Below are 24,143 nucleotides of genomic sequence, written 5' to 3' on the forward strand. Positions count from 1 at the left end.
TTGTATTTGTCTCTGTGTAATATATATATTTTTAATTTTAATAGTTACACATTGCTTTAATGTGCAGCATTTGTGAAAAATATCAATTTCTTTATGTTCTTCACAATTGAGGATGAGTAACTTTAAAATGGGGAAGGGAGCGTTACCGTCCAAATAATCCAAAAAGCATTGAAAGCATTTAAATATGGAGGAAATATTCTTGGAAGAATTTAGATTTGACATTGACATTTTTATGTTGGAATACCCCAAGATAAACCAAAGTTGGGAATTTAAATGCAAGGAATGTAAAAACAGGCCTGACATAAAGGCCTGATGCTTTAATGGAGAAATGACAAACGGAACAATTCGCCTGTTTCCTTATAAAAACACCTGTTTTCTTTACATCGAAATGTAATGGCTGTGTATCAAAACATACATTAAAAAGTATCGCTGACCAAGTGCAGGGTTTGTTTAATGTAATAGAAATTAAATTAAGCTTATGTTAATTTTATAATCATATCATTTTTATAAAAGTCGGTATTTATTTATGATTTATCAAACTGTCCGGGTCGCCAAGAAAGCGTTGATACTGATTGGGTGGCTGGCGGGCAATGGGCGGGCCTTTGACTGTTCGCAGCGCTCCACTGGTTGCTATAGAAGAAGGCCGTTGGACTCCAGCTCCCCATTGGCTGGTTGTTAAAACGGTGGGCGGTGCTCTGTTTGAACGGGAATCCCGCTGCAGAGATAAGTGTCAGGTTTCTTTAGCGATTGTTAGCATGAAGCTAAGCTAGTCTCCGTCATTCTTATTAGAGTTTTTTTTTTGAGTCGCTCCTGTTCACATCAGCGGGCTTCGATGGCCAAGCAGCGCAGTGTTTAGACGTCGATTAACGCTGAGGTTACGTTTTTCTACTCATATAAAACTTTATATCAAATTTAAAGTGAGCGGAGTCATGGCAGAAGGAGCTGACTGCGGTTCGTCCAACCCCGTGAAGAGGAAACCATCAGCGGGGAGGAAGAGCCGACAGAGCCTGCACAAGAAAAGTTCCAGCAGCCGGGTAACTTCCACTGTGTTCCGACGCTAACTGAGCTAACTGCTAGCGTCACAGTCCTGTTAAATTCCAGGACAAACGGACCAAACCGTTAACTTAAGAAATTCACATAATTTAATAAAACAGCATGTTTAAAACTTTTAATGTTATCAGCTGTGAGTAAAAGCACTTCGCTGCGGCGGTGAAGTCGTTTAACCACAGCCAAAGAAAAAGCACCAGGCCACCGTGTTATTGTGACGGTAACTTCTGTTCCCCTTTAATTAAAGCACAGCTGCAGTCAGCAGAAATGAGTCCTCGCAATCCCTGACAAGAGCAACATGTGTCAAAACGGTTCAGTATTTTACAAACGGCCTTTATGTTATTTCCAGTTGGTTTAGGACAGAGTTCAATCCATCTGATTTATAATACAGTCGGCTTGTGTAAAGCTTTTAGAACATTTTAGCTTCAGCTGATGTCTCTGCCCCCAAATTTAGTCCAAACATTCAACTACAAGAACTGCGCAGATGCCACATTCATTTCAGCAGCATCATTAGCAGTAACGACAACTTAAAACATTTAAAAAGTTGTTTCTGAAGCTCCTAGTCTGACTTTGACTGGAAGAAACTCTGGGGAACCGCTGACCTTAGTTGACCCTCAGAAACAAAACGTAAATGATGGTGATGTGTGTGAGCAGTTAAAGTTTGTAGTTTGCTGGAGTTTGATTTGTGTATTGTTTCAGGTGAGTCTGGAGAAAGTTCTAGGTATCAGCACAGCCAGCAGTAGCAGCTTGAGCTCAGACCCAAAGTCGGGACTCGTCGCCTATCCTGCAGGGTAAGCCCTGCCTCCTCCGTCTACCTGTGTAGGCAGGTGACACCCTCGGAAAAGAGAAAGACCTTTTGGTTTTTAGAGACACTGATGTGTTGAAACGAAACCAGAGTGTTCAGTTTTCTGTAGACCTGAACCCTGCTGAGTCTGTGTTTATGCTTCAGGTGTGTCATTGTGCTGCTTCACCCAAAGAAGAACAAACAGAATCACATCATCAACACATCCAGGTAGGTCCACCTGGTCATTAAAGGTTTTCAGCTTCTTCCTATCACTTGGTAAGAGGCTTAAGAGTTTTCACTGGGAGTATTTGAGTTGATTCTGCTGAAGCTGTCAGTCTGACCGTTAGCTGTTCTCACACTGATGCTGTGATGATGTTTGACTGTGTTTCAGAAAACCCTTCAGTGCTCTGGCTTTCTCTCAGGACGGAAAGTACCTGGTCACTGGTGAGGTAAGAGCCGAGGTCACACAGTTACAGTGTATGTGAACGCCCGAAGGACATGCAGCAACATTAACAGATTTATTTCTGTTTTACTGAATTTGGGTTTTGGTAATTTGCTTTACCTGCTTTACTGAGTTTGAACACCTGTACAAGAGAAAAAAAAATAAATGCACACATTTGTTTTTGTTGTTTGAAATGTGCCTCACTTACATCAGTTACAATTCATCTGAATAGTTCAGAGGCAACTTTTGACCAATAGAAAACCAAAAAAAGATGAGTAGAGTGGAGTCAGCACTAGGCAGATGAAAAGCACACAGAGGTTTCAAGTAGTACGTCAGAATTGTATGTTGTTGTAAACTCTTGTGGTCATGTCAAGATCCAGTAGGTATAATGTTTACTTGTAGTAATAAAATTTTGAGCTAAGCTATAGTTTATGCATCTAACATCTGCAATAAAAACTTCACTATTATAAATATTCACTATTTTTGTCAAGAAGTTTTTAAATTAAATACACTTAAAAGTACAAAGTAGACAGCTAAATCTGAGGGTAAACAGAAATTCTAACACACAGAATGTTTGATTCACTTTTACAATCCACGTAACATAATGACCTACAACAAAGTGCTGCTGCTGTTATTTGGATGCCTACTGATCTGTGTGTTTTTGTGTCTGTCTCTCTCAGAGTGGTCACATGCCCTGTGTGCGAGTGTGGGAGGTGAATGGAGTCCAGGTTGCGGAGGTTCAATCTCATAAATACGGCATTTCCTGTGTGGCGTTCTCCACCAACAGCTGCTACATTGTCTCTGTGGGATACCAGCATGATATGACTGTTAGCGTGTGGGACTGGAGGGTGAGGACACACACAACACACAGTAACACAAAACAACCTCAACTTGTCAGTCAGATGAGTTTTCAGCTATTAAAACCACTTGGTGAAGTTGAGATCAAGGGCTTTCGGGTTGTCTCTTCAGGGGTCGCCGCAACAGAGCGTTGATTTGCATGAGTTTTTACATCAGATGCTCTTCCTTTTGCAACCCTCCCATTCTAACCCCCGTCCTTCTGCATCCCAACCAATACTCTACCACTGAGTCACCAGGCCACGAATAGCGGTTATACAGTAGTTGATGTGTAAAACAATAGTAGTTCTGTATGTGCTACTAAATCAATGTTTCTTCCTCCTGTCTTTGTGTCTGTGAGCAGAAAGGTTCGATCATCGCCTCCAACAAAGTTTCCAGCAGAGTATATGCCGTCTCTTTCTCCCAGGACAGCAGCTACTTTGTCACAGCAGGAAACAGACATGTCAAATTCTGGTACCTGGATGCCTCTAAAGGAAGACGGGTACAACACCATAACCAGTCATGGCTCAGCCACAAAAATCTGATCAGCCAATCCCGGCTCATTTTGCAGCTTTCACTTTGTTTTTGTTCAGGTGAACAGCACGGTGCCTTTGATTGGTCGCTCTGGGTTGCTAGGCGACCACAGGAACGGCGTGTTCTGTGGGGTGGCGTGTGGACGAGGCCGCATGGCAGCCAGCACCTACAGCATCACTAGCTCTGGTCTGCTGTGTCTGTTTAACAGCATCCGGCAGCTGGAGGCCTGGGTCAACCTCAAGGTCAGTGATTCAGGTCCCTGAATACACCAGTACGATAACAAAATACAACTGTACCTGGGTTAGAAAGTTTTTGTACACCTGCCACTTTGTTGTTTAACCAGCAGCTTGAAACTGCTTATTAAAAACTGTAAAATATTCAACCACAATTATTTAGATTTTATTTATTTTCATAAGAGAAAAGACATTTGAAGTTTGTCGTCAAAACTTTCATGGTACGTTAATGTGTTAGTGTATTAAACTACTTTATTTCCCTCCTAAATCACTATAGAAGAGCATTGACAACGCTCACCTGCCTATGTATTTTCTGCCCTGAAAATTGGTGCCTCCATGTTGTCGTAGGTTATACGTAGCTGGGTGCTGGGTACTGGTGATAAACTTTAACCAACCCTTACCTGTATAGATGATAACTCCTTGCTGGTTTAGAATATTCTTGTACGATTAAAAAAAACAGCATATGTCAAAGTTCAAAAGTACTGTAAGTACTGACGCTGTTGTTGACAGACGTCGTCAGCGAGCTGTCTGGCGGTCAGCGAAGACTTCATCTTCTGTGGCTGTGCTGATGGTGTAATCAGAGTGTTCAGTCCTTCCAACTTGCAGTACATCACCACCCTTCCCCGACCACACCGCCTGGGAGTCGACCTCACACAGAGCACAAGGCACAGGTACAAGTGTGAAAAACATACTGGATAAATACTGAGAAAACACTGATAAATCCTCTGATTGCTCTGTGTGTGGATCTTTCCACAGCAGCCTGTTACCTGCCAGTCCAGGTGCTCATTATCCTGATACATTGGCTCTGACCTTTGACTCTGCAGCCCGACACCTGACCTGTGTGTACAATGACCACAGTGTGTATGTGTGGGATGTTAGAGATGTGAGGAACGTGGGGAAGCTGTACTCTGCTCTGTATCACAGCAACTGTGTGTGGAGCATTGAGGTCAGTGTAATTTTTCTAGTAATAATGCCAAAATACTGCTCACTACTCCACTACTACTGAAAACACTATAGTAATGTAAAATAATACTTTCAGTCCTACAGGACTACTTCCTTCATATTACAAATAAACTCAGTTCTAACTGGTGATAGTAAAAGTCTCTCCAACATTTCACCTGAGTCCAATAGAGTACTTCGGTACTATCACAAATAGTTCCAGTAGTGTTAGAAATATTTCTGATACTACCAGTTTGTATGGTTACTGGATATGTGGGTATGTGTTGTTAAACTGTTTTTTTTGTGTGGAGGTTTGGTGAAGTTAATAAGAGTTTTTCATCCTCAGGTTTACCCAGAGCTGCCAGATGATTCTCCGGCCTGTCTGCCTCCGTCCTGCTTCTTCACCTGTTCGTCTGATAACACCATCAGACTGTGGCACACTGACCCCCCCACCGGACAAAGAAACTTTTACAGTAACGTAAGTCTTAGAAGTACACCAGGTCACTAGTATCCAGGTGTTTACTAGTGGAGGAATAATCAACAATGTCTGTTTTGTTTTATTGTTTTTATTCATCCCTGTGTTACTTTTCAGGACCTCTTGAGGATTTTGTATGTGGGGGAGAACACACAGCACCTGCAGGGAGAGGGGGAGGCAGGAGGGGCTGATGGGAAAGCTGGGATCAGAGTGCTGGGTATCAGTCCTGATGGACGGCACCTTGCAGCTGGAGACCGCTGTGGAAATCTGCGGTCAGATACTGGAACACTGCACTGATGCTCTCTGACAGACGTGTGACAGCACATCGCTGACATGTTTCTTTCTGTGTTCAGGATCTTTGGTCTGGAGTTTCTGGATCAGCTGGTCAAGATTGAGGCTCATGACTCAGAGGTGTTGTGCTTGGAGTTCTCTCCCACATCCACAGGTACTAATCGATAGGAAATTAACAATTTTCATTTTTCTGTCATAGGACATGTGTGTGACATGCACAACTGAAACACTGTGTGAGAACTTGAGGTTAATTATTGAATACCACTTCTGCTGCTGTTGCTGTAACTGCTACTACAAATAGTAATAATAATAATAATGTCTCGCAATTTTCAGAAAAAAAGCACTGTGTACAACCTGCTTAACCATGTCCGGACGTTTTAACAGAATATATTGAATTTATATAACCGGAGTTATGATATGTCTTTAATGGTCTCTGTGCAGGTGGGACACCTGAATTATGTGGCTGTTGTTATTTCAGGTGTGAAGCTGCTGGCATCGGCCAGCAGGGATCGACTAATCCACGTCTTCAACCTGGAGAAGAACTACAACTTGGAGCAGACTCTGAACGACCACTCTGCCTCCATCACTGCTGTCAAATTCACAGGTAATGTTTTTGACACGAGCAGGGGTCCTGTTATTCTAACAATGAACTGATAAATGAAGGTCACAGACAAAGTGAATGGAAGTGGAGCAATTGTGTTCCTTATTTTCCAGGGGAGAGTCCAGAGGTTAGAATGGTGAGCTGTGGAGCAGACAAGAGCATCTACTTCCAGACAGCGGAACAGGTTGTTCTGAGCACACATCCGTGTGATTTCTGTTTGTTGTTGTAGTCAAGTACAAGCTGCTGACAAATGACTGTCTGTTATGCTTCAGACGGAGGAGGGACTGTCGTTCTCCAGGAGGCATCATGTGGTGGAGAAGACCACCCTATATGACATGGACTTAGATTCATCTAGGACACATGTCGCCATTGCCTGTCACGACCGAAACATCAGGTATAGATGGTTTGATATGTCTTGAGTCCTCTAAAGCCTCTGAATTAAGAACAAAAGCTCTGAGCTATTAACCAAGATTTACCTGCTTTTTTCCATGTACTTAGGGGTTTGTTCCAAATTTGTAACAGATTTTTAACCACCTTTTTAGTACAGTAGTCAACATAACAGCACATTTGTACCTGAAATGCATGTCCAAATCATGTTAATAGTGTTTCAGATAGTGCTACATCTGTGTGTTCAGAGTTTACAATGTAGAAACTGGGAAACTGAAGAAGTGTTTGAAAGGCTCATCCAGTGATGAAGGAGCACTGCTGAAGGTAAGAACGGGGTTTCTGATTATTGTGTAGTCGCTTTTTTTTTTAAATTTTCTTAATCGCCCTCACACATCTATGAAATGCGTTAATTTGTTAGTTTTCCAGTCATTTAAAATTATTCATAAATTACCTTCTGAAATGTAATCAAATGGTTTAAAACCTTTTGATCAGTGTTTCTGTCAAATCTGTCACAAGCTTCTGATATTGATTTGTTTGTTTCTTCAAAGTTACTGGGATGAGTCCTGCTCCAGTTTTATGACAAAGTCATCCACTGATAAAACTGTATTGCTCAAATTTGTGTCACAGGGAGTCATTCAATTTTTAACACACATAATGACGACCATAAACTTGTGAACCTTCCCCTGAACAATAAAACACTTAATAAGTTCTGTTTCACTGACTGTAGAACAACAACAAAGACGTCTCTCACTTTACTTACAGTTTACAATTTTTTGATCAAATCCAGACTTTTGGGGCATTTAGCTGTTTTACATCATTGAAAGTCAATCATGAGATGGGGAAAAAATATGTTCACTGACATTATAGCTGGATTGAGTGCAGCTAGGTGGTATCAGAAAATATATAATCAAATGTAACTGTTGGATTTCTGTATCAGATATGAAAGTATCAAGTATGTAACATTTCTTTTGTCTGCAGGTTCACATGGACCCTTCTGGGAGTTTCTTTGCCACTAGCTGCTCTGATAAAAACATCACCATCTTTGACTATGAGTCAGGAGAGTGTGTCGCCACTCTTTTTGGACATTCAGGTGAGTAAATCCATCTCACATGTAGAGATTTGATGTGTGTTGTGTTTTTTTTTTTTTTTTTTTTTTTTTCTTGCTCACCTGCCTGTCTTTGTTTCATCAGAGATCGTCACTGGCATGAGGTTCAGTCATGACTGCAGACACCTCATCACTGTCGCAGGAGACAGGTAAATATACTTACTGATGTTGTGATGACAGGGAAAAGGGTAAACGTTGGGAGAAGAAACTCCACTGCTGTAGATACAGTTCTTTGATTCAGTGTTGTTGTCACAGTGTTGTTGTGCCTTGTGTGTAGCTGTGTGTTTGTGTGGAGGCTGGACTCTCGGATGACCAGCACCATGAGGAAGAAATGGGGCCTCAAACAGAGAGGAGCACCTAAGACCTGCATCCACAAAAAACTGAACATCAGGTGTGGGTGGGGGCAGAAATCATAAGGATAGTGATGTTTTTCTGAGAATTACCAGGATCAATTCCTCTGGTTAACATTACCGTTTATTCATGTTTCTTTGGGCGTTTTCCCACAAAACACATTAATCGTTGCTCTCGTTTTAGGAGAGAGACCTTCATCACTGTTCCCTCCTCTCAGCTGCATCAGATGGAGGAAGAGGCTGATCTCAGTACTCCAACCAGACTGGACTGTGCTCACGATGAGAATGACCAGGGTCAGGTTGCAGGTAGGGCTGATGAGTCTGACGGTGTTGTATGCTGATTGACTAAAGTGTCCACCATGTCACTTTTGAGATGAATTGCAGAGAAACTTTTGTTAAAGATTTGTTCTTTTTTTTTTTTTTGTGCCAGGAGAAAGTTGTTTGGTTTGTTACAGTTGCTCTCTCCTCAGAAAGATGAATAAAAAGAACAACACCAGGCTTAATGTAATCCTGCTCCTGTTTATAAGAGACCTAATGATATGGATCCATATTAAGAAAACATTAGAATATTTCAAAATATGCTATACTATATACGATTTGAATGTGCACTACTATGTTTGTATTAGATTTGTTGTATGCATTAGGTTTAGGGTTAAGTTATCCCCTTACATTGAAATATCATAATGGGATGCAAACTTAACATAACGTTGCACATTGAGCTGTTACAAATCATATTTCATCGTTAGAAGTAAAAAAAATTGTCAACGAGAATATAAAAAGTTATAATGAATCAGTAAAAACTAAATCAGCACAACAGTTTGCATCTCGCTAGTAAATTAAGAATGTATTATTTTTTTATTGTCTATCAGCTTAAATTAATAAATGTTGTTTCAGATGCTCAGCTGCTTCAGACCAATGGAAAACTGCCCATGTGGTTCAGAAAACTGGTCAGTCTGATAATTATAATACTGATCTGTTTACAGATAATCAGTTTCTTTAGACAGACAAAGGTTGCGTTTTGTGACGAAGTCAGGTGTGTGTTTAGCAGGGTCAGGGTGCAGCCCCCTCTGCCGTTCAATCAGACGCCAGCCCTCGTCAGGTCCGGAGTCGATGGACAGAGCAGCTCAACCCTCTGACCATCTGCTCCACCTTCTCCCCGAGTCCCACCAAGAGTCAAGGGGAGGAAGAGGGGGAGGAGGAGGAGGAGGAGGAGGAGGACTTCCACCCTCAGAGTCTGGAGAGTGTGCTTGGAGGGGAGGAGGAGGAGGAGGAGGAAGAAGATGGGGAGGAGGAGAACAAGGTGAGCATGTAGTTGTTTATTTGAAGCATCCAACCAGCTGCCTCCGCCATCAGTGAAGCCGTGTGCAGCAGAGACAGATCAGGGTCAAAGTTTAACATATTTAACTGTTTACATGTTTTTAAGTTTTGCTCTAATCACTTCAGGGTCGGTCTGAGATCAGCTGTCTTACTGGTTATTTAGTGGCAGCTGCTGTCAGCATTGACATTAATGATGCAGCCTGTTAAACATTGACCTGTAGCTCCGCCCTGAAATTGAGCTGAGCAGCAAAACATCTGAAACCTTTATTGAGCTGTTGTTTGACTGACTCTCACCTGCTCTCCGATGGTTTCTTTGTGTGATGTTCAGGTTGTGCCAACTGCAAGTGACTACAGACACAGCTACATCCTCTACCCCAACACCACCACTGACAGGTGAAAAATATATCATTACAACAGATCCAGAACATCCATACAACTGACAAACAACCCTCTGTTTTCTTATATTTCTGAGTCCTGTTGCTGTTCGTTTGTGTTTTTTCAGAGAGTTTGACATTGAGGGTGTGACTTACCCTCATCTGGAGGTCAGAAGTCAGGGGCCAGAGCCAGTGTGGAGCACTCAGCTGAGTCCAGACTCTGCCTGTTCTGAGGGTTCAGCAGGAAGTCTGGAGCAACAACCCGATGCCGGTCAGAGCTCACATCAGAATATACATATAATATACATAAAACATTTTTCAGATATGAAATATGTAGGGCTGCACCTAACAATTTTTTTTTTTTATGTCAATTTATGTATCAAATATTTTCCCATTGAGTTTTTTTTTTAAGTAATGTATAATAATAACATAATTAATTCATTTATTTAATTTATCAATTATATGTGCACTGCAGGGCATTATTGCTCCCCCCCAAAATAGGCCAGGCTTATCTGGTGATCTGCTTTTTACAGAATATGAAGTCATTCAACAATATAATTAAAACAAGAGCTTGTTCCATTGAAGTTACAGGAATTTGGTGCATCTACATTTACTCAGTTCGGTTTACTTTAAATACTGTAACAGAATAGAAGAATGAACATGAAATCAGTCCCTATCCCTGATCCCTGTCCTCCTCTGTCTTGTGCTGATGGGGACTCTGCTGAGAGCTACAAGGTCCTGTGCCTGGTTTCTGAGTGTGACTGTCTCAGTTTCCACCAGAACCTGTGGCACATAACTTTGAACAGTTTTTCCCCCAGCTTTAGGTGGATGGGGAACTGTCTGCACAGTGGACATGATTGCTTTTCTGCATGTTTCTGATCGAGTGTGTTGATAATTTCCTCTTATAGATCATTAATTTAATGTTGTCTGGTCGAGTTGAAGAGTAACTTTGAATTTATCTGAGCTGTCTGCGCCGTTTCTACTGCAGTCAGGGACACTTTACTGCGCTCCATCCTTGCTTCAGAGGGAAGAAGCTGATCCACAAGTTTATTTTCTTAATAAACCTAAAACCTAAAACCTAAAATAAACTTAAATCTCAGTGGTGTCTTGAAGAATTCATATCCAGTGATTTCACAACACAAATATTTATTAAATCTGCAAACTATGGGGCAATTTCTTTATTGTCCTAGTGTTTGTGTACTGTTAATTTATAGCTCAACTTGTGGTGCATCACTGCACATTTTGACACGTCGCCCCATCACTAGAAACATGACGTGTCAAATAAACACATGCTCCTATTTTAAAAATGACTGATCTAACCAATGATATCAGAATTTTCTTTTGGTTTAACTGAGTTGTCTAACCCCTTCTGAACCCTCTGTCCTGTATCAGACACAGACTCTCTGAGTCAGGGCAGCTCTGTGGGCAGTCTGGGCCTGGAGGACGAAGAGGACAGAAACTCCCTGAAGAACCATTTTGATACTCTGGCCTTCAGTCTAAATGAAGGTATGGAATCATCGTCATCACCACCATGTGCTCTGTGATAAGTAAATTATAAGCACTTTCCAGGAACTACAAAAAATGTATTCTTCTTCTTCATTTCCTTTTGGCTGTTCCCTTTCAGGGGTCTCCACAGTGAATCATGTGCCTCCATCTAACTCTGTCCTCTGCATCCTCTTCACTCACACCAACTAACTTCATGTCCTCCCTCACTATATCCATAAATCTCCTCTTTGGTCTTCCTCTAGACTTCCTGCCTGGCAGCTCCAACCTCAGCATCCTTCTACCGATATATTCACAGTTTCTCCTCTGAACATGTCCAAACCACCTCAATCTGGCCTCTCTGACTTTATCTCCAAAACATCTAACATGAGCTGTCCCTCTTATGTCCTCATTCCTGATCCTGTCAATCCTCGTCACTCCCAAAGAGAACCTCAACATCTTAAGCTCTGCTACCTCCAACTCTGCCTTCTGTCTTTTCTTCAGTGCCACTGTCTCTAAGTCAAACAACATCTCTGGTCTCACCACTGTCTTGAACATCTTTCCTTCCATTCTTGCTGATACTCTTTTATCACACAACGCACCTGACACTTTTCTCCACTCGTTCCAACCTGCCTGCACTTGCCGCTTCACCTCTTTTCCACACTCTCCGTTGCTCTGAATCATTGACCCTAAGTACTAGTCTTACACCTTCTTCACCTCTGCTCCCTGTAACCTCACCGTTCCACCTGGGTCCCTCTCATTCACACATGTATTCTGTCTTGCTGAGGCTAAGCTTCATTGCTCTGTTTTCCAGAGCAGACCTCCACCTTGAACTCCCCTGTCACACCTACAGCACCTCACCACAGTCTTACAGCTCTCATACATGTCCTGCACCACTCTAACATACTTCTCTGCCACTCCAGAATTCCTCATACAATACCACAGCTCCTCTCTCGGCACCCTGTCATACGCTTTTTCTAAATCTATGAAGACGCAATGCAACTCCCTATGACCTTCTCTGTACGTCTCCATCAGCATCTTCAAAGCAAATACTGCATCTTTTGGAATCTTTTCTAAGCACTTCCTGACCACCCAGATTCTGGCTCAGTTCGTCCCTGAAAACTACACAACATTCTTTCTTTTTCAACTTCCACCGCTTCGTCCTCTGCTCTGCCTTTGTCCTCTTCACCTTCCTCACCACCAGAGTCATTTTACACAACACCATCCTGTGTTGTCTGGCTACACTCTCCCCTACCAATACTTTGCAGTCACTGATCTGTTTCAGATTATAACGTCTACACAAGACTTAGTCGTCCACCTGAGTGCTTCTACCTCTGCTCTTATCTGTCACCCTATGTTCCTGCCTCTTCTGGAAGAAAGTGTTCACTACAGCCATTTCCATCCTCTTTGCAAAGTCTACAACCATCTCTCCTTCTGCGTTTCTGTCCTGAAGACCAAACCTGCCCATCACATTCTCGCACCTCTGGTGATGCTCTGCATCACTTCATCTAACTCACTCCAGAATTTCTCCTTTTCTTCGAACTCACATCCTAACTGTGGGACCGCTAACAACATTGAACATCACGCCTTCAGTTTCCAGCTTCAGACTCATCATCCTGCCTGATACTATTTTCACCTCTAGAACATTCCTCACAAACTCCTCTTTCAGGATAACTCCTACTCCATTTCTCTTCCTATGTGACCCATGGTAGAACAACTTGAACCCTGCTCCTAAGCTTCTAGCCTTGCTACCTTTCCACCTGGTCTCCTGGACACACAGTATGTCCACCTTCCTTCTCTGCATCATGTCAACCTACTCTCTAGCCTTCCCTGTCATAGTCCCAAAAATTCAAAGTCCCACAATAAATATATTATTCTGACTTTATCAAATATTTGTGCTCAGTGTAAATGCATTTACTGTACTGTAGGCCTGTATATGGCAGAAACAAATATTGACATAACTGTGTTTAACAGCCTACTCACTTTGATCTTATTTTCCAAATCTGAACTACGATTAGATTTATTGGGATGATATGAGGAGTTTAACTGGGAGACAGTTAACAGTGATCACTTTGATTTGAGAGTTTTTGGCATTACAGAGAGACTGGCTAATCTGATTCTTCAGAGGTGTTGCAGAGTGATACGTCTTATCTCATACATGCAATCTTTGGCACAAACGGGAGTTTTGGGCTTAAGACTTTTCCCCACCAATGTGAAAAGAATACACATACTGTGAACCACATGTTTATTTTTTTCTTTCATCTGTATAAATCATGGAATTAACATTACCAACAGCAGATATGAGCTGCTGTTTGAGATTTTAGTCGTCTGCTGGCAGGATATTGATGGAAAGGGTCCTCTAGTTTACTGATCGGGGGTGGCTTCATTTTCCTGGGCAGATTAAAAACATGGATGGCTAAAATATTCTTGAGTAGCTGTAAATGATTCGGCAGCCTGCTAAGGTGTGGGGAAACACTGTCAGAGTTTCCCCCTTAGTTTTGTCGGCTTATTGTGCATTAAGCTATTTTATCCTTATGTGTGAACTGGGGTGTATCTGACCTTTGATCTTTCAGAGAAGTTTGACACTGATTTAAGGACTCTGCAGCCACAAGAGGACAAAAACTTCCTGAACCCTCGACTCAGCATCTCCACCCGCTTCCTCTCTCGCTTCCAGGACAGACTCAGGTTGGTACCAAACACTGAGGGTGTGACCTTTATCCTTATGGGAGCACAGGGTTCATCTTGTGGTTGTCATGGTGATTATTGTCCTCTGTTGTAGGACATTGCCAACTCGAGCTCCACCTCCGGTCTCCATCCCGGCAAGGATCTCGGAGGAGAGCAGCATCAGCATTGAATCGGTACACAGACGCACCTTATAGAGAAGTGAATGACTCTAAATATACCTGAAACATCACATCACAATACATGAACCACATTTACATTTTCAGTTTATTCTAGCTTGGTAGGATTTTAGTCAAAATGATTGTGACCAGGCTGACAGAAAAGAGATAAATAGATTTTTCATTTTGTGTGATGAATAACTATGTGAAATATCAGTATTGGTAAAATGAAGTAGGTAGTTATTGACTAGAGACCATCACCAAGCAGCATTGACTACCAGGGTTGAAATTGTCTCGTCTCATAAGTATTGTCCATGCAGTGGTTAAAAAGGCACAATCTTCTCGACAATTTGAGAAGTGTGATGAGTGAGAGGCTTAGGATGCCAAGGTGTTAAGTGTGTGTGTTTGTGGTTGTTTTTTTAATGTGTTGCGATGGTGACCAAATGAGTTTCTTCCCTTTTGGGGATCAATAAAGTTTTCAATACATTACAAACCTATCTTAATTCCACCTGAGGCACCTGGCACACTGAACACAACTGTACCACACTTTAGTGAAGACAACTTAACACAGAGCTCCCCTTTAAAAACACCTGGCTCATGGTAAACACCTGAATAGCACTAAACCCACCTGAGCAACATGATGGTTAATTCTGTCCTGATTTGACATTTGCAGAAGAACAAATTGAGTTACTGTCAGTAAAAGATGACCAGCGAGTAAATATCTGATTTTAGGTGAAGTCAAAGTCGAGCAGCGGACTCGCCTCAACAGAGTCAGCCCAGAAAGAAAACGTCGGCGGCAGCAGCTATGGTGGCGGTGAGTTTTTTTTATTCACACCCTAGAACTTTGTTGTAAGTTTTGCATAAATATTTTTTTATCTCAGGTAAACAATGAATTTTTGATAATGGTTTTATTAATTTCATGGTATCAACTTCATGTGGTTGATTTGTACTTTTAGTTTGACATTTTGAGGTTGACACCAAATAACAAATGATTTGTACACACTCTTTATCATACGCTCAACTTTTATGCTTCAATAGGGTTATTATTTATTAGAATATTTTCATTATTATCTGCTGAAGGTTTTTGAGTAGAATTATTGATCATAACATAATTTTACCAAGGTCCACTTTGTCACATTCTTGTTTTTTACTCAGATAAACATGTTCCCGTTCACACGGTAAATACTGAGAAATGTTGAGTTTCCCAGTCTCTTCAGGAAACCAGAACTTGATCCACACTTTTGGTTTTAACTTTGTAGTACAGTTTGTAAAAAGAGTAAAACTTTTTTTAATTCACCAGTTGTATGAGAGTCGAAGGAACTTTACTCTTACACCAGTAAGTACAATCGGAATAGTTCAGCTTCTGCTTCAGATCAGTTTTTGGCTCAACAGGAAATGCTTTACACGTTTAGATCAGATAACTTTTCTTAGAAACCTGCATGTTTAACTGAGCACACAGCAGTCTCTCTTGGTTGTTTCATAGTTAAGTTCGGTTTCATATTTTTGAAGGATTTATATCCAACACATCCTTGCACTGCATGCCTGTGTTTTTTTTAACCACATGAATATACATCTGTCAGCTGTTGCTGCTAACATGATGTCACATCAGAGTACTGTGGTGAGAACTGCAGAGGGAATGTAAGTGATTCTCTGCATTTTCACTATTAAAAAAATTCCAGTGGTTTGCACAAGCTTTTATTGAGTACTAAAAGTAGCTGCAGTTACTTTTGTATTGTTTGTCTTGGAACATTGAAACCAGTAACCCTATGTTAAAAAGATAACCATACCGTTAATGTCAAGAGACATTGAGTGTTTGGTGATTGGCTAATCCAGAGGATGATAAAAGAAAATCAACTTCTTCACTGAATACATCCAGCATATTGTGTGTTTCTTCTTTACCTTTCTTTTGTAATGTCGTCTGTGCATTATCTTGTCCCCTCTACATTTCGCTTCCTGGCCTCAATCTGAATTTTGCACATAGTCACAGGATTGATAGTCTACTCACATCATTACAAAGACGGTAGAATTGGGACATTACCATGTATGAAAATCCTCCTCTTTGCTCCAAACACAGTAAAACACTGAATATCCAACAGATGTGTTAAATAAATGTAGAAACACATTAAAGATTCCTGCAGTGCAAAACAAGCAAAGCTTCACTCCCGAAACAACACAACACCCAAATCACAGATGGTACAAACTATAAATCATCACTGCATTTAACTGGTTAACTGTCTATACTGTATGTCTGTTGGAACTGCAGTGACATTATGAGGTAATTTAGAGTGTACCCACATATAAAATCAAAATACATTACATACAGTCCGTTTAACTCTGTAACGTGAATAAAAAGGCTCCAGGACGCCTCCCAGAGGAATTCCACAAACCTTAAATACATTAATTTAAATCACTGCCTCATCATCATAATACTCAGTAGTGCAACAACAGGGGTGTGTGCTTTTATGTGACCACAGTGATACATCAGCGTTCAGTTCTACGTAGAAGAACTTCCTGCATGATTTCCCATCAGCCCCTTCGCCGTCCATTACATCGACGACATACTGTGGTCGTCGTACAGTGCAGAGAAAGGTTGGGAGGTGTGTGTGTGTGTGTGTGTGGGGAGAGGAATCTAGATGTTTTGAACTTTGTCCCTTCACTTCCTCGGTGTGGGTTTGGGATAGCTTCATGGTCTGCACTTGTCCTGGGTGTATATTTTAATATGTTTTATTTCCCAATAAATCTGCAGCTTTTTTGTATATATCTTTATTGAGCAAAAATCATTATCACTGTTCTTTAGGTTTCAATCTGAATTTTGAAAAAGAACAGGCAGTAGTTGCACAGTTGATGATCTTTAGCCATGAACATATTTTTAACCAGAAATGTTGCATCTGTTCAGATGGGATTATGTCTACTAGACACCTAACCCTAATCCCTAACTTAAAGTGTAGTGTCTAAATTGGAGGTCTTGGGACTGTAGAAAATAAAGCCAAAGACCTGGGACCATGAATGTAAAGACTGTTTTTTTTTTTTTTTTTTTTAAGAAGTTTAGCTTACCATTTACACATCACCCCAGATGGTTTATAACTGCTTCTAATTGAGGATATGGCTGATAAGACGTTACAAAGACGGTAGTCCAAGCTTTACTGGCTTTAAAACATGGACTCTTCTTTTGCAATAAATCTCTTAAGATGAAAAGATGATCATTTATGCCAATTCAACATGCATGGCTTAAAAACCGCGCATGGTGGCCCAGCTACTGAGTGCACACGTCTGCTAGTGTAGGGCAATGTGTGAAGTTTTGTCACCTGTCTATTTGCCAGGGTCTGGCATACAGCCTAAAAAGTTGGGTTTGCTGAGACTTGCCACATTGTGAGTGCACCAACTGTGCATATGCAAATAAATTATAAATTTGTCCACATCTTAAATGTAGTTTTAATTTTCTCATCTTGTTCAAATGAATTCAACGAATAAAGCAACAGTTGCTTGTTGCCATCTTGTTTTGAAGTGTGCAGTCCAAAGACATACATGTTGGGTAAATTGGCTGTAGGTGTGAGTGAGTGTGAATGGTTGTCTGTCTGTGTTTGTCTCTCTATATTGGCCCAGAGATGGACTGGTGGACCCAGACATTTGCCCTTTTCAGCTTTTGAACACAGCTGATATTTGAGTGTCTTTTTGTTTGTCAGTCTAATTTTAAGTCCAGGAAAGGGTTCTAATCCTCGCTAGGAGAAGGCAGACATTCTGTCAGATTGTCTGCCTTATTGTCCTCAAACATAATCCCATCTGAATAGAGCTGAGGTAAACATTCACTTCTGTGGGGTCTGTAAAAACAAATCTCATTTTCTTTTTACCTCCCGATTATCTGCTTTTACTTTTAGAATTTCTATTTGGTCTGTCATCAGTTTTGACTTTCTTTGAACTTCCAAAATCAGACCTTACCTCCAAGACTGTGACGGCCCACAGTACCGTGGAACCTGCTGTCCAGCAGGTGGCATCACGACTCGGACACCTGGGAGCTACTGCCAGTTCCAGAGCTAAACAGATCGAAGATGCCTCCACCCAGGAGAAGGAGATGGAAAACCATTCCTCGTTAGACCCCCAGCCTGCTGCACCACTGCTGCCTGCTGGTCTGGACCTCCACAACACCATACCTGATGCCCTTCAGAGCCAAACCAGCAGGTATTCCAGACTCCCAGAACGAATTCACTTTTTATGTATTAATTTGTACTGAGACAAATATTAACAAAAATACTCTCAGGTTAGCAGGTAGTTAATTGGGTACATCCAGTCTAATCCAGCAGTTCTCCATGAAGTCCTCCATTGTGAATGTGATGATGTTCAGTTTGTTTAAACCATTTTACACATTTATTTTTTATTTAGTTATTTTTTGTAGATGATGATTTAACCGTACAGAGAGGATTTCTCTCATGTAGCTTAGATTTATTCATATAAATGGCTTAAATTTTTGAATACAGGACAAAGGTTTCCTCGAGCAACCTGCTGACCAAGATGGAGAACGGTACCCCTACAAAACTCACATTTGGCAAGATCCTGTGTTATGGATGCGGTTTCTAGACGGGTGAATACTTTTCTCAAGATAGACACGTGTGTTGAGCAGTCATTACTATACACCACTATATCATCTAAGTAAGCCCTGCAGTTGGACACATCTCCCAATATCTAATTAGTCAATCTTTGGAAGTTAGCTGGAGCACATGCCAAAGGGCATAACTGTAATTGAAGAAAGTGGTCAGAGGTTAAGACAGAAACCTCCGATGCTTCTGGTGTTAAAGGTATTTGCCAATATCCCTTCGGCATGTCAAGTTTAGTGATATGTTGCAGGTCCAATCCCCAATTTTTGTTACACCCCCACCCTGAGATGGACCACGGGAAGTGGGGGCAATAGCACAAGACAACCAAACGAAATGGAAAAATGCCAGGGCACAAAAGGAAGACAGACTGTTTATTCTCAGTGTGTTGAAGACCAGGAGGTTGTTCCAACTCAAAATGACGCAAAATCTACAGCATGAGAGAGGAAACACAAAATTCACAACAAAGCCTGACTGTCTAGGCTCCAAACGGGTTCCATGTAAAACATACGAGGCACCAACCTCTTAACCTAGAGTGTGCACATGTACAGGGTATCCCCACTGACCCTGTGTCCAGCCTCCCACCACATCCTATTAAAAATATACAGAGGAAAACCTAGTAAGGGCCAGGCAAGAGGCTTCAGAGGAGCTGCCCCTGTTTGTAAAGCAGATTGGCAGCAGGTTGGTTAAGGACAGCCAATGGGTGGAGACCAATTAGGTTCAAATATACCAATCAGTGAAGCCTCAGCACCTGGAAAGAAGACAAGAGAGAAGAAAACACAAAAGACAAATCAAACTACCCTGGACTAGTGGCACTGTGGATGTTCTAAGTCTGTGGTCCAGTGGCGTTTCACTGTCACACACTGGCGATTGTGGCGCAGGAAGGTAGAGCGGTTGTCCACCAATCTCACAGTTGTTGGTTCAGTCCCCAGCTCCTCCAGTCACATGTTGAAGTGTCCTTGAGCAAGACACCGAACCCCAACTTAGTCCCGGCCAGCTGCATAACAGCTCCCCCATCAGTGTGTGTGTGTGATTGTGTGAATGGGTGAATAAGAAGCAGTGTAAAGTGCTTTGAGTGCCAATAGGTAGAAAAGTGCTATATAAGTGCAGAACATTTACCATTTACACAGCGAGAGATCACCCGAATAAGACCCATTCTCGAATGTGGAAATCTGCTCGATTTCCCTGCGTGATCAGAGCTCACAGGAGGCACAACATGATGTAACACCTAAACTGTGGGGGGGAAACGATCCGTCAACTGACTACAAGGCAGTTGACACGCCCACTCACTCGCACATAATATGGACATTGCAGTAGGGAGCTCAAAGGATAAAGTCTGGATAATGTCAGCAGCGTCACACTGACATTTGTGTTCATGCGTACACCCCCTCCTGACAAAGTCAGGATAACATCACAATTCCAGTGCAAGTCTGAAAGGGGCTTATGTTTGAATTCCCTGATATGACTCATATATAAGCTTCAGCAGCAGAGCTGTATCAGTTGAATAACCCTGCTTTCCCTTTCTGAGGCTTTTGATGGTTTTCCAGAACTTTTGAGACCGCATGAAAGTCCTTCTCCATAGCCTGTCCAAACCCCTCCCACACCTACGTTTTTGCATCATTCATCTCTTTTCTTCTTTGATTCTGTCAGGGTTGATCTGTCGTCCCAGAAGTCTCAGCATCACGTACCTGAAACAAGCTCTCAGGCATTTGCCACATGTACTGGTGTGACATCCCAGGGCGGCATCAGGAGGAGGAGCACCAGCAACGTTGATGAGATCCTGAACAATGAAAACCAAACGCTAATCCTGAGCTCTGTCCACTCCACCACCACAGCAGTCCCAGTCACGACCTGTGACGTCACTGAGGTCTCTTCTGACATCAGCGCGTGCCTTGATGGCACACAGGAGGAGAATCCAGGAGTATCCATAATCCAGACTGAACCAGGTAATTTACTAGTTACTAGCCAAACTTGTAAGAGTTTAATGTTAGGACTTTTCAGAATATTTACAAATGAAAACTCATATTTGTTAATTTTACACCTGTTTGTAATAATATCACCGTGAAATATTTTTTAGTTCAAAGAGATGATAATTTTGGACCAGTCCTGGTTGAATGCTCTTTGTTCTTAATCATCTCTTTCTGCTTCCAGTGTCAGACTTGCCTTTGGGAGCTGATTCCTCCTCCTCTGCAGTGCCCACCTCTTCTTCCTCCCCTCTGTCAGAACGACTCAGCCCGTGTCAGAGAGGTATCCTGACCCCTCATATGGGTAACTTCCTGTAAACTGCTCACTGCTGCATAGACACCATCACCTGTTAAACATACTTAAGATTTTGTTTCAAATTCATGTCTATGTGGAACTGGTCGAGACAGTCAAACCAGGCAGATTCCGGTTTGACTGCATCAAAAGATGTGGATATTACAACTGGTTCAGATGGTTTAAGAAGATAAAATATCTGCTACACATACAAATTTCTTGGGTGGGCCACCAAGGTATATTCAGCCTTACTTAAAAAAAAAAAACAAGTAAATTATTAGAGAACATCTTCTCTTCACTCTACTCCACCCTGACCTGTGTGTTCTGCATGCTGGATCGTCAGCAAAACCCAGGTTGGAAATAATTACGGCAAAGCGTCATATTTTGCTGGTCATTTGGTGCTAGTGAATAAACAACATGTATAATTTCTACTGTTTATACTGGGCATTAAGACACAAATACTGGATGAGGCTGGGGCCACGCTCTTTTTATTTTTTTTTTATATTTGAGCAAAAGATATGTTACCTCACCCCCAGCTTCCCACCAGGCACCACCACCACAGGTGAAATCTAATTTTTTTTTGGGATACATTAAACACTTTTACCGTCAAAATGTGCATGTTTCAGCATCATTTCCAGTAAATCCATCATAGTGGTGAATAGCCTACTGCAGCTATAATGTAAATACTTTAATGGAAGGGCAATACCCAAAAAAGTCTATTTGCTCAGGATGTGATGTGGTTCTTTTAACTGACCGTAGTAACAATACAGTGTTTCCTAACAAAACAGTTTGAATGTGGCTGCCACTGTCACCTGATTCCCATGTTAAAGGGCTGTAACACCAAGCCAGTGGTCAGCTCTGTGTCAGTCAGTCTAAAGTTTGCAGTGTGAACCACACCATAGGCACTAGATGGAGCCCTGCCAACTGCTTTTCAGACAACTCAGCGAGTTGACTTAACATCGGTGAGACAACATCGGAACAATATGTAGCTTTTTATTGGACACCTCTTTGATTTAGACTTGGTTCTAAACCATCTGTGATGAGCCAGAGTGGTGTGACAGTGGTAAGCCAACAATGCATGTTTACAGATTTTCCTCCTCTCAGGCAAATAGAACATGCAGCTCTACGTGTCAGTAGCTTGTTGTCTTTGCAGATTTTTCAGTTGTCACTTGTTGGCCCAGACAAAAAGAAATATGAGCTGACACAGCAGTTTTTCTTGTCACCTCTAGTTCTTTGACATTGGCTTTTAGGACAGACACACAAATGGTGCAGCCAGCCCAACAATAATCTACAGAATGATCTGCCACACCTGTCTGTCGACAGCAGTCACAAAATATAAGTCTAAAGTCTAAAAATGAAGTATGGATGTTGTTGAAGATACCATTATTTCAGAAAATCATCGAAGTTTAGAAAATGACAGGTACACGACGGGCTGGAATCTACAAAGCCAGTTTCAAAGGTTTATGCATGACTGTTCAAGTTTTTACATTTCACACTGTCCTTGGTTTTAGGTGTAAACAGCAACATGAGTCTTGTCAAGAATTCACAGGACAAACTGTGCAGAGGAGATGAATCATCAGGATGTGTGTTGTTGCAGGTTTAGCTGATGAGCAGTCAGTCAGTCTGCAGCAGTGTGAGCAGGTCGCCAACGAGCTGAGACGGACAGCTAGACGAGCCGTACACCTCTACCAGCAGGTTTAGTACCGACTGCCTCTGAGTTTGTTGGTGCAGTTCACGTCTTTGTATCTGCTCCTCCCATGTTATAAAGCAGCAAGCTAGTTTGATTTAAAAGCAGGATGAGGCGTCTGATAGGGGAGAATAAAACATAACATTATTGTGTTACGTCATAACTGGGAAAGGTCTTGAGCAGTATTGTTACAATTGTCAGACAAGTCAGTAGCTAATGTCTTCATTTTTTACTTTATTACATTACAAATGTTTTTAATAATTTTAGGATTACTGCAAATATTTCTTAAATATTAACAGCATTTTTTTCCCTCTCTTTGTAAAACTTTACTTTGTTATTATATTTTAGTTTTCTAAATCTGAATTTTTTTTTTTTTTTTGAATGGTTTCAGAAATTTTCTTAAATGTTTAGAAATAACAGTACAATAGTAACACTTGCAATACAATATCAGGACTGTCTTAATTTTAAAAATCTTGAAATTTCTTAAAATAATACATTTTGTTGTTCCTTGAATTTAAATGATTTCACTGTTACAACCATCTCTAAAAATATAAACCCTTTATATTTTTAGCTTTTCTTTAAATATTGCAGCCTTATTCTCATGACATCACTTTTTTCTTGTAATCACAGATTTTAAAAATATGCTTATTTCTTTCAATATCATGACTTTGAGTCAAAAATGTAATTATTTCAAAATCTTAAATAGTGTAGAGATGTAAATTTTCCTGCAAGTCTTTGTCACCATTTTACAACTTTGTCAGAAGTTTACAATTTTCTTGCCCACATATTTTCACTTTAACCTTATTAAACATTCTGTCAAACGATTGAATTTAAAAACAAACATTGCAATTTTCTTTACGACTTTGCAAATTTTCATGTTGTCTTTTATTAAGATTGTTCGACACTAACAGCATTTTTAAATATTATTTTTCCCGACTGTAGCTCGACGTGTCGACCAATGTTGCGGAGCGACGACAGATGTCGTCCGTCCTGCAGGAGGCTTTTGATGACATTGATTCAGAGCTGCAGTCGGTGCTGCAGAGAGACGGGCAGACCAGCAGCAGCGCCCCCTTTGGTCGACTGGAGGATGACAGGACGATGTCTCTGCTGGAAAAATATTCAGAGCTGCTGGTTCAGATGACCCAGAACAAACTGAACAGAATGTGAACCAGGTCCAGTGACCAGCTGCTTCAGCAACAGAGGCTCAAAGAGGACAAAATTCACTGAGTGACAAAGTGCTGTCGCTCAGATCAACAACTGACACATTTGATAAATATCAGTATTAAACTTAATGCACCTTATGTTTCTTGTGTTTTAGAACACTGTGTGTACATAATATGTACTTTTATGTTTCTTTAATAAATTTTAATCTACAATGTTTTTGGTTTTTTACCCTTCAAATACTTAATTAAAAGTAATTTATTTTCAAATGTGACTTTACACATTAAGAAGAACGTTTTTTTTAAAAAAAAAAAAAAAAAAACCTTAATTAAATGTATTATCTTACTTGAGTTCAGCTAAACTAAATGTATTTTACACCATGAGTCTGATACTAGTTTTTGAGAACTGAATTTATGGA

The 24,143-nt window shown here is 41.1% G+C and overlaps 1 protein-coding gene across 5 annotated transcripts; it reads left to right on the top strand.

Annotated features, from left to right (window-relative positions):
• Nucleotides 1–734: 734 nt before the first annotated feature.
• Nucleotides 735–23,940, top strand: wdr62 (WD repeat domain 62). 5 transcript variants are annotated; one of them, XM_067508233.1, is made up of 33 exons: nucleotides 735–1,034; nucleotides 1,747–1,838; nucleotides 1,997–2,059; nucleotides 2,223–2,280; nucleotides 2,954–3,121; nucleotides 3,472–3,609; nucleotides 3,701–3,883; nucleotides 4,385–4,545; nucleotides 4,631–4,820; nucleotides 5,160–5,291; nucleotides 5,406–5,560; nucleotides 5,642–5,733; nucleotides 6,058–6,183; nucleotides 6,294–6,364; nucleotides 6,453–6,574; nucleotides 6,816–6,891; nucleotides 7,546–7,657; nucleotides 7,758–7,821; nucleotides 7,950–8,063; nucleotides 8,207–8,328; nucleotides 8,917–8,969; nucleotides 9,071–9,322; nucleotides 9,668–9,732; nucleotides 9,842–9,984; nucleotides 11,106–11,219; nucleotides 13,769–13,880; nucleotides 13,975–14,053; nucleotides 14,768–14,849; nucleotides 17,965–18,211; nucleotides 20,272–20,567; nucleotides 20,773–20,889; nucleotides 22,475–22,572; nucleotides 23,507–23,940. In XM_067508233.1, exons 1-33 carry the CDS (start codon nucleotides 930–932, stop codon nucleotides 23,729–23,731), a joined length of 4,227 nt encoding a protein of 1,408 aa, XP_067364334.1. In that variant the 5' UTR covers nucleotides 735–929; the 3' UTR covers nucleotides 23,732–23,940. The 5 variants fall into 5 exon arrangements, with proteins under 5 accessions (XP_067364334.1, XP_067364333.1, XP_067364332.1 ...); XM_067508232.1 differs by having other exon boundaries at nucleotides 4,634–4,820; nucleotides 9,068–9,322; XM_067508231.1 differs by having other exon boundaries at nucleotides 736–1,034; nucleotides 9,068–9,322.
• The last annotated feature ends 203 nt before the right edge of the window (nucleotides 23,941–24,143 follow it).

The sequence above is a fragment of the Channa argus genome, chromosome 6, assembly GCF_033026475.1.
Source record: "Channa argus isolate prfri chromosome 6, Channa argus male v1.0, whole genome shotgun sequence".
Classification (NCBI taxonomy): domain Eukaryota; kingdom Metazoa; phylum Chordata; class Actinopteri; order Anabantiformes; family Channidae; genus Channa; species Channa argus.

What these genes read in the sequence shown, in the direction of transcription:
- wdr62 (XM_067508231.1), top strand. Translation starts at nt 930, where the DNA reads ATGGCAGAAGGAGCTGACTGCGGTTCGTCCAACCCCGTGAAGAGGAAA. An exon ending in CCCAACACCACCACTGACAG is followed by an intron (nt 9,733 to 9,841) that starts GTGAAAAATATA and finishes GTGTTTTTTCAG; the next exon opens with AGAGTTTGACATTGAGGGTG. An exon ending in TATCCTGACCCCTCATATGG is followed by an intron (nt 20,890 to 22,474) that starts GTAACTTCCTGT and finishes GTGTTGTTGCAG; the next exon opens with GTTTAGCTGATGAGCAGTCA.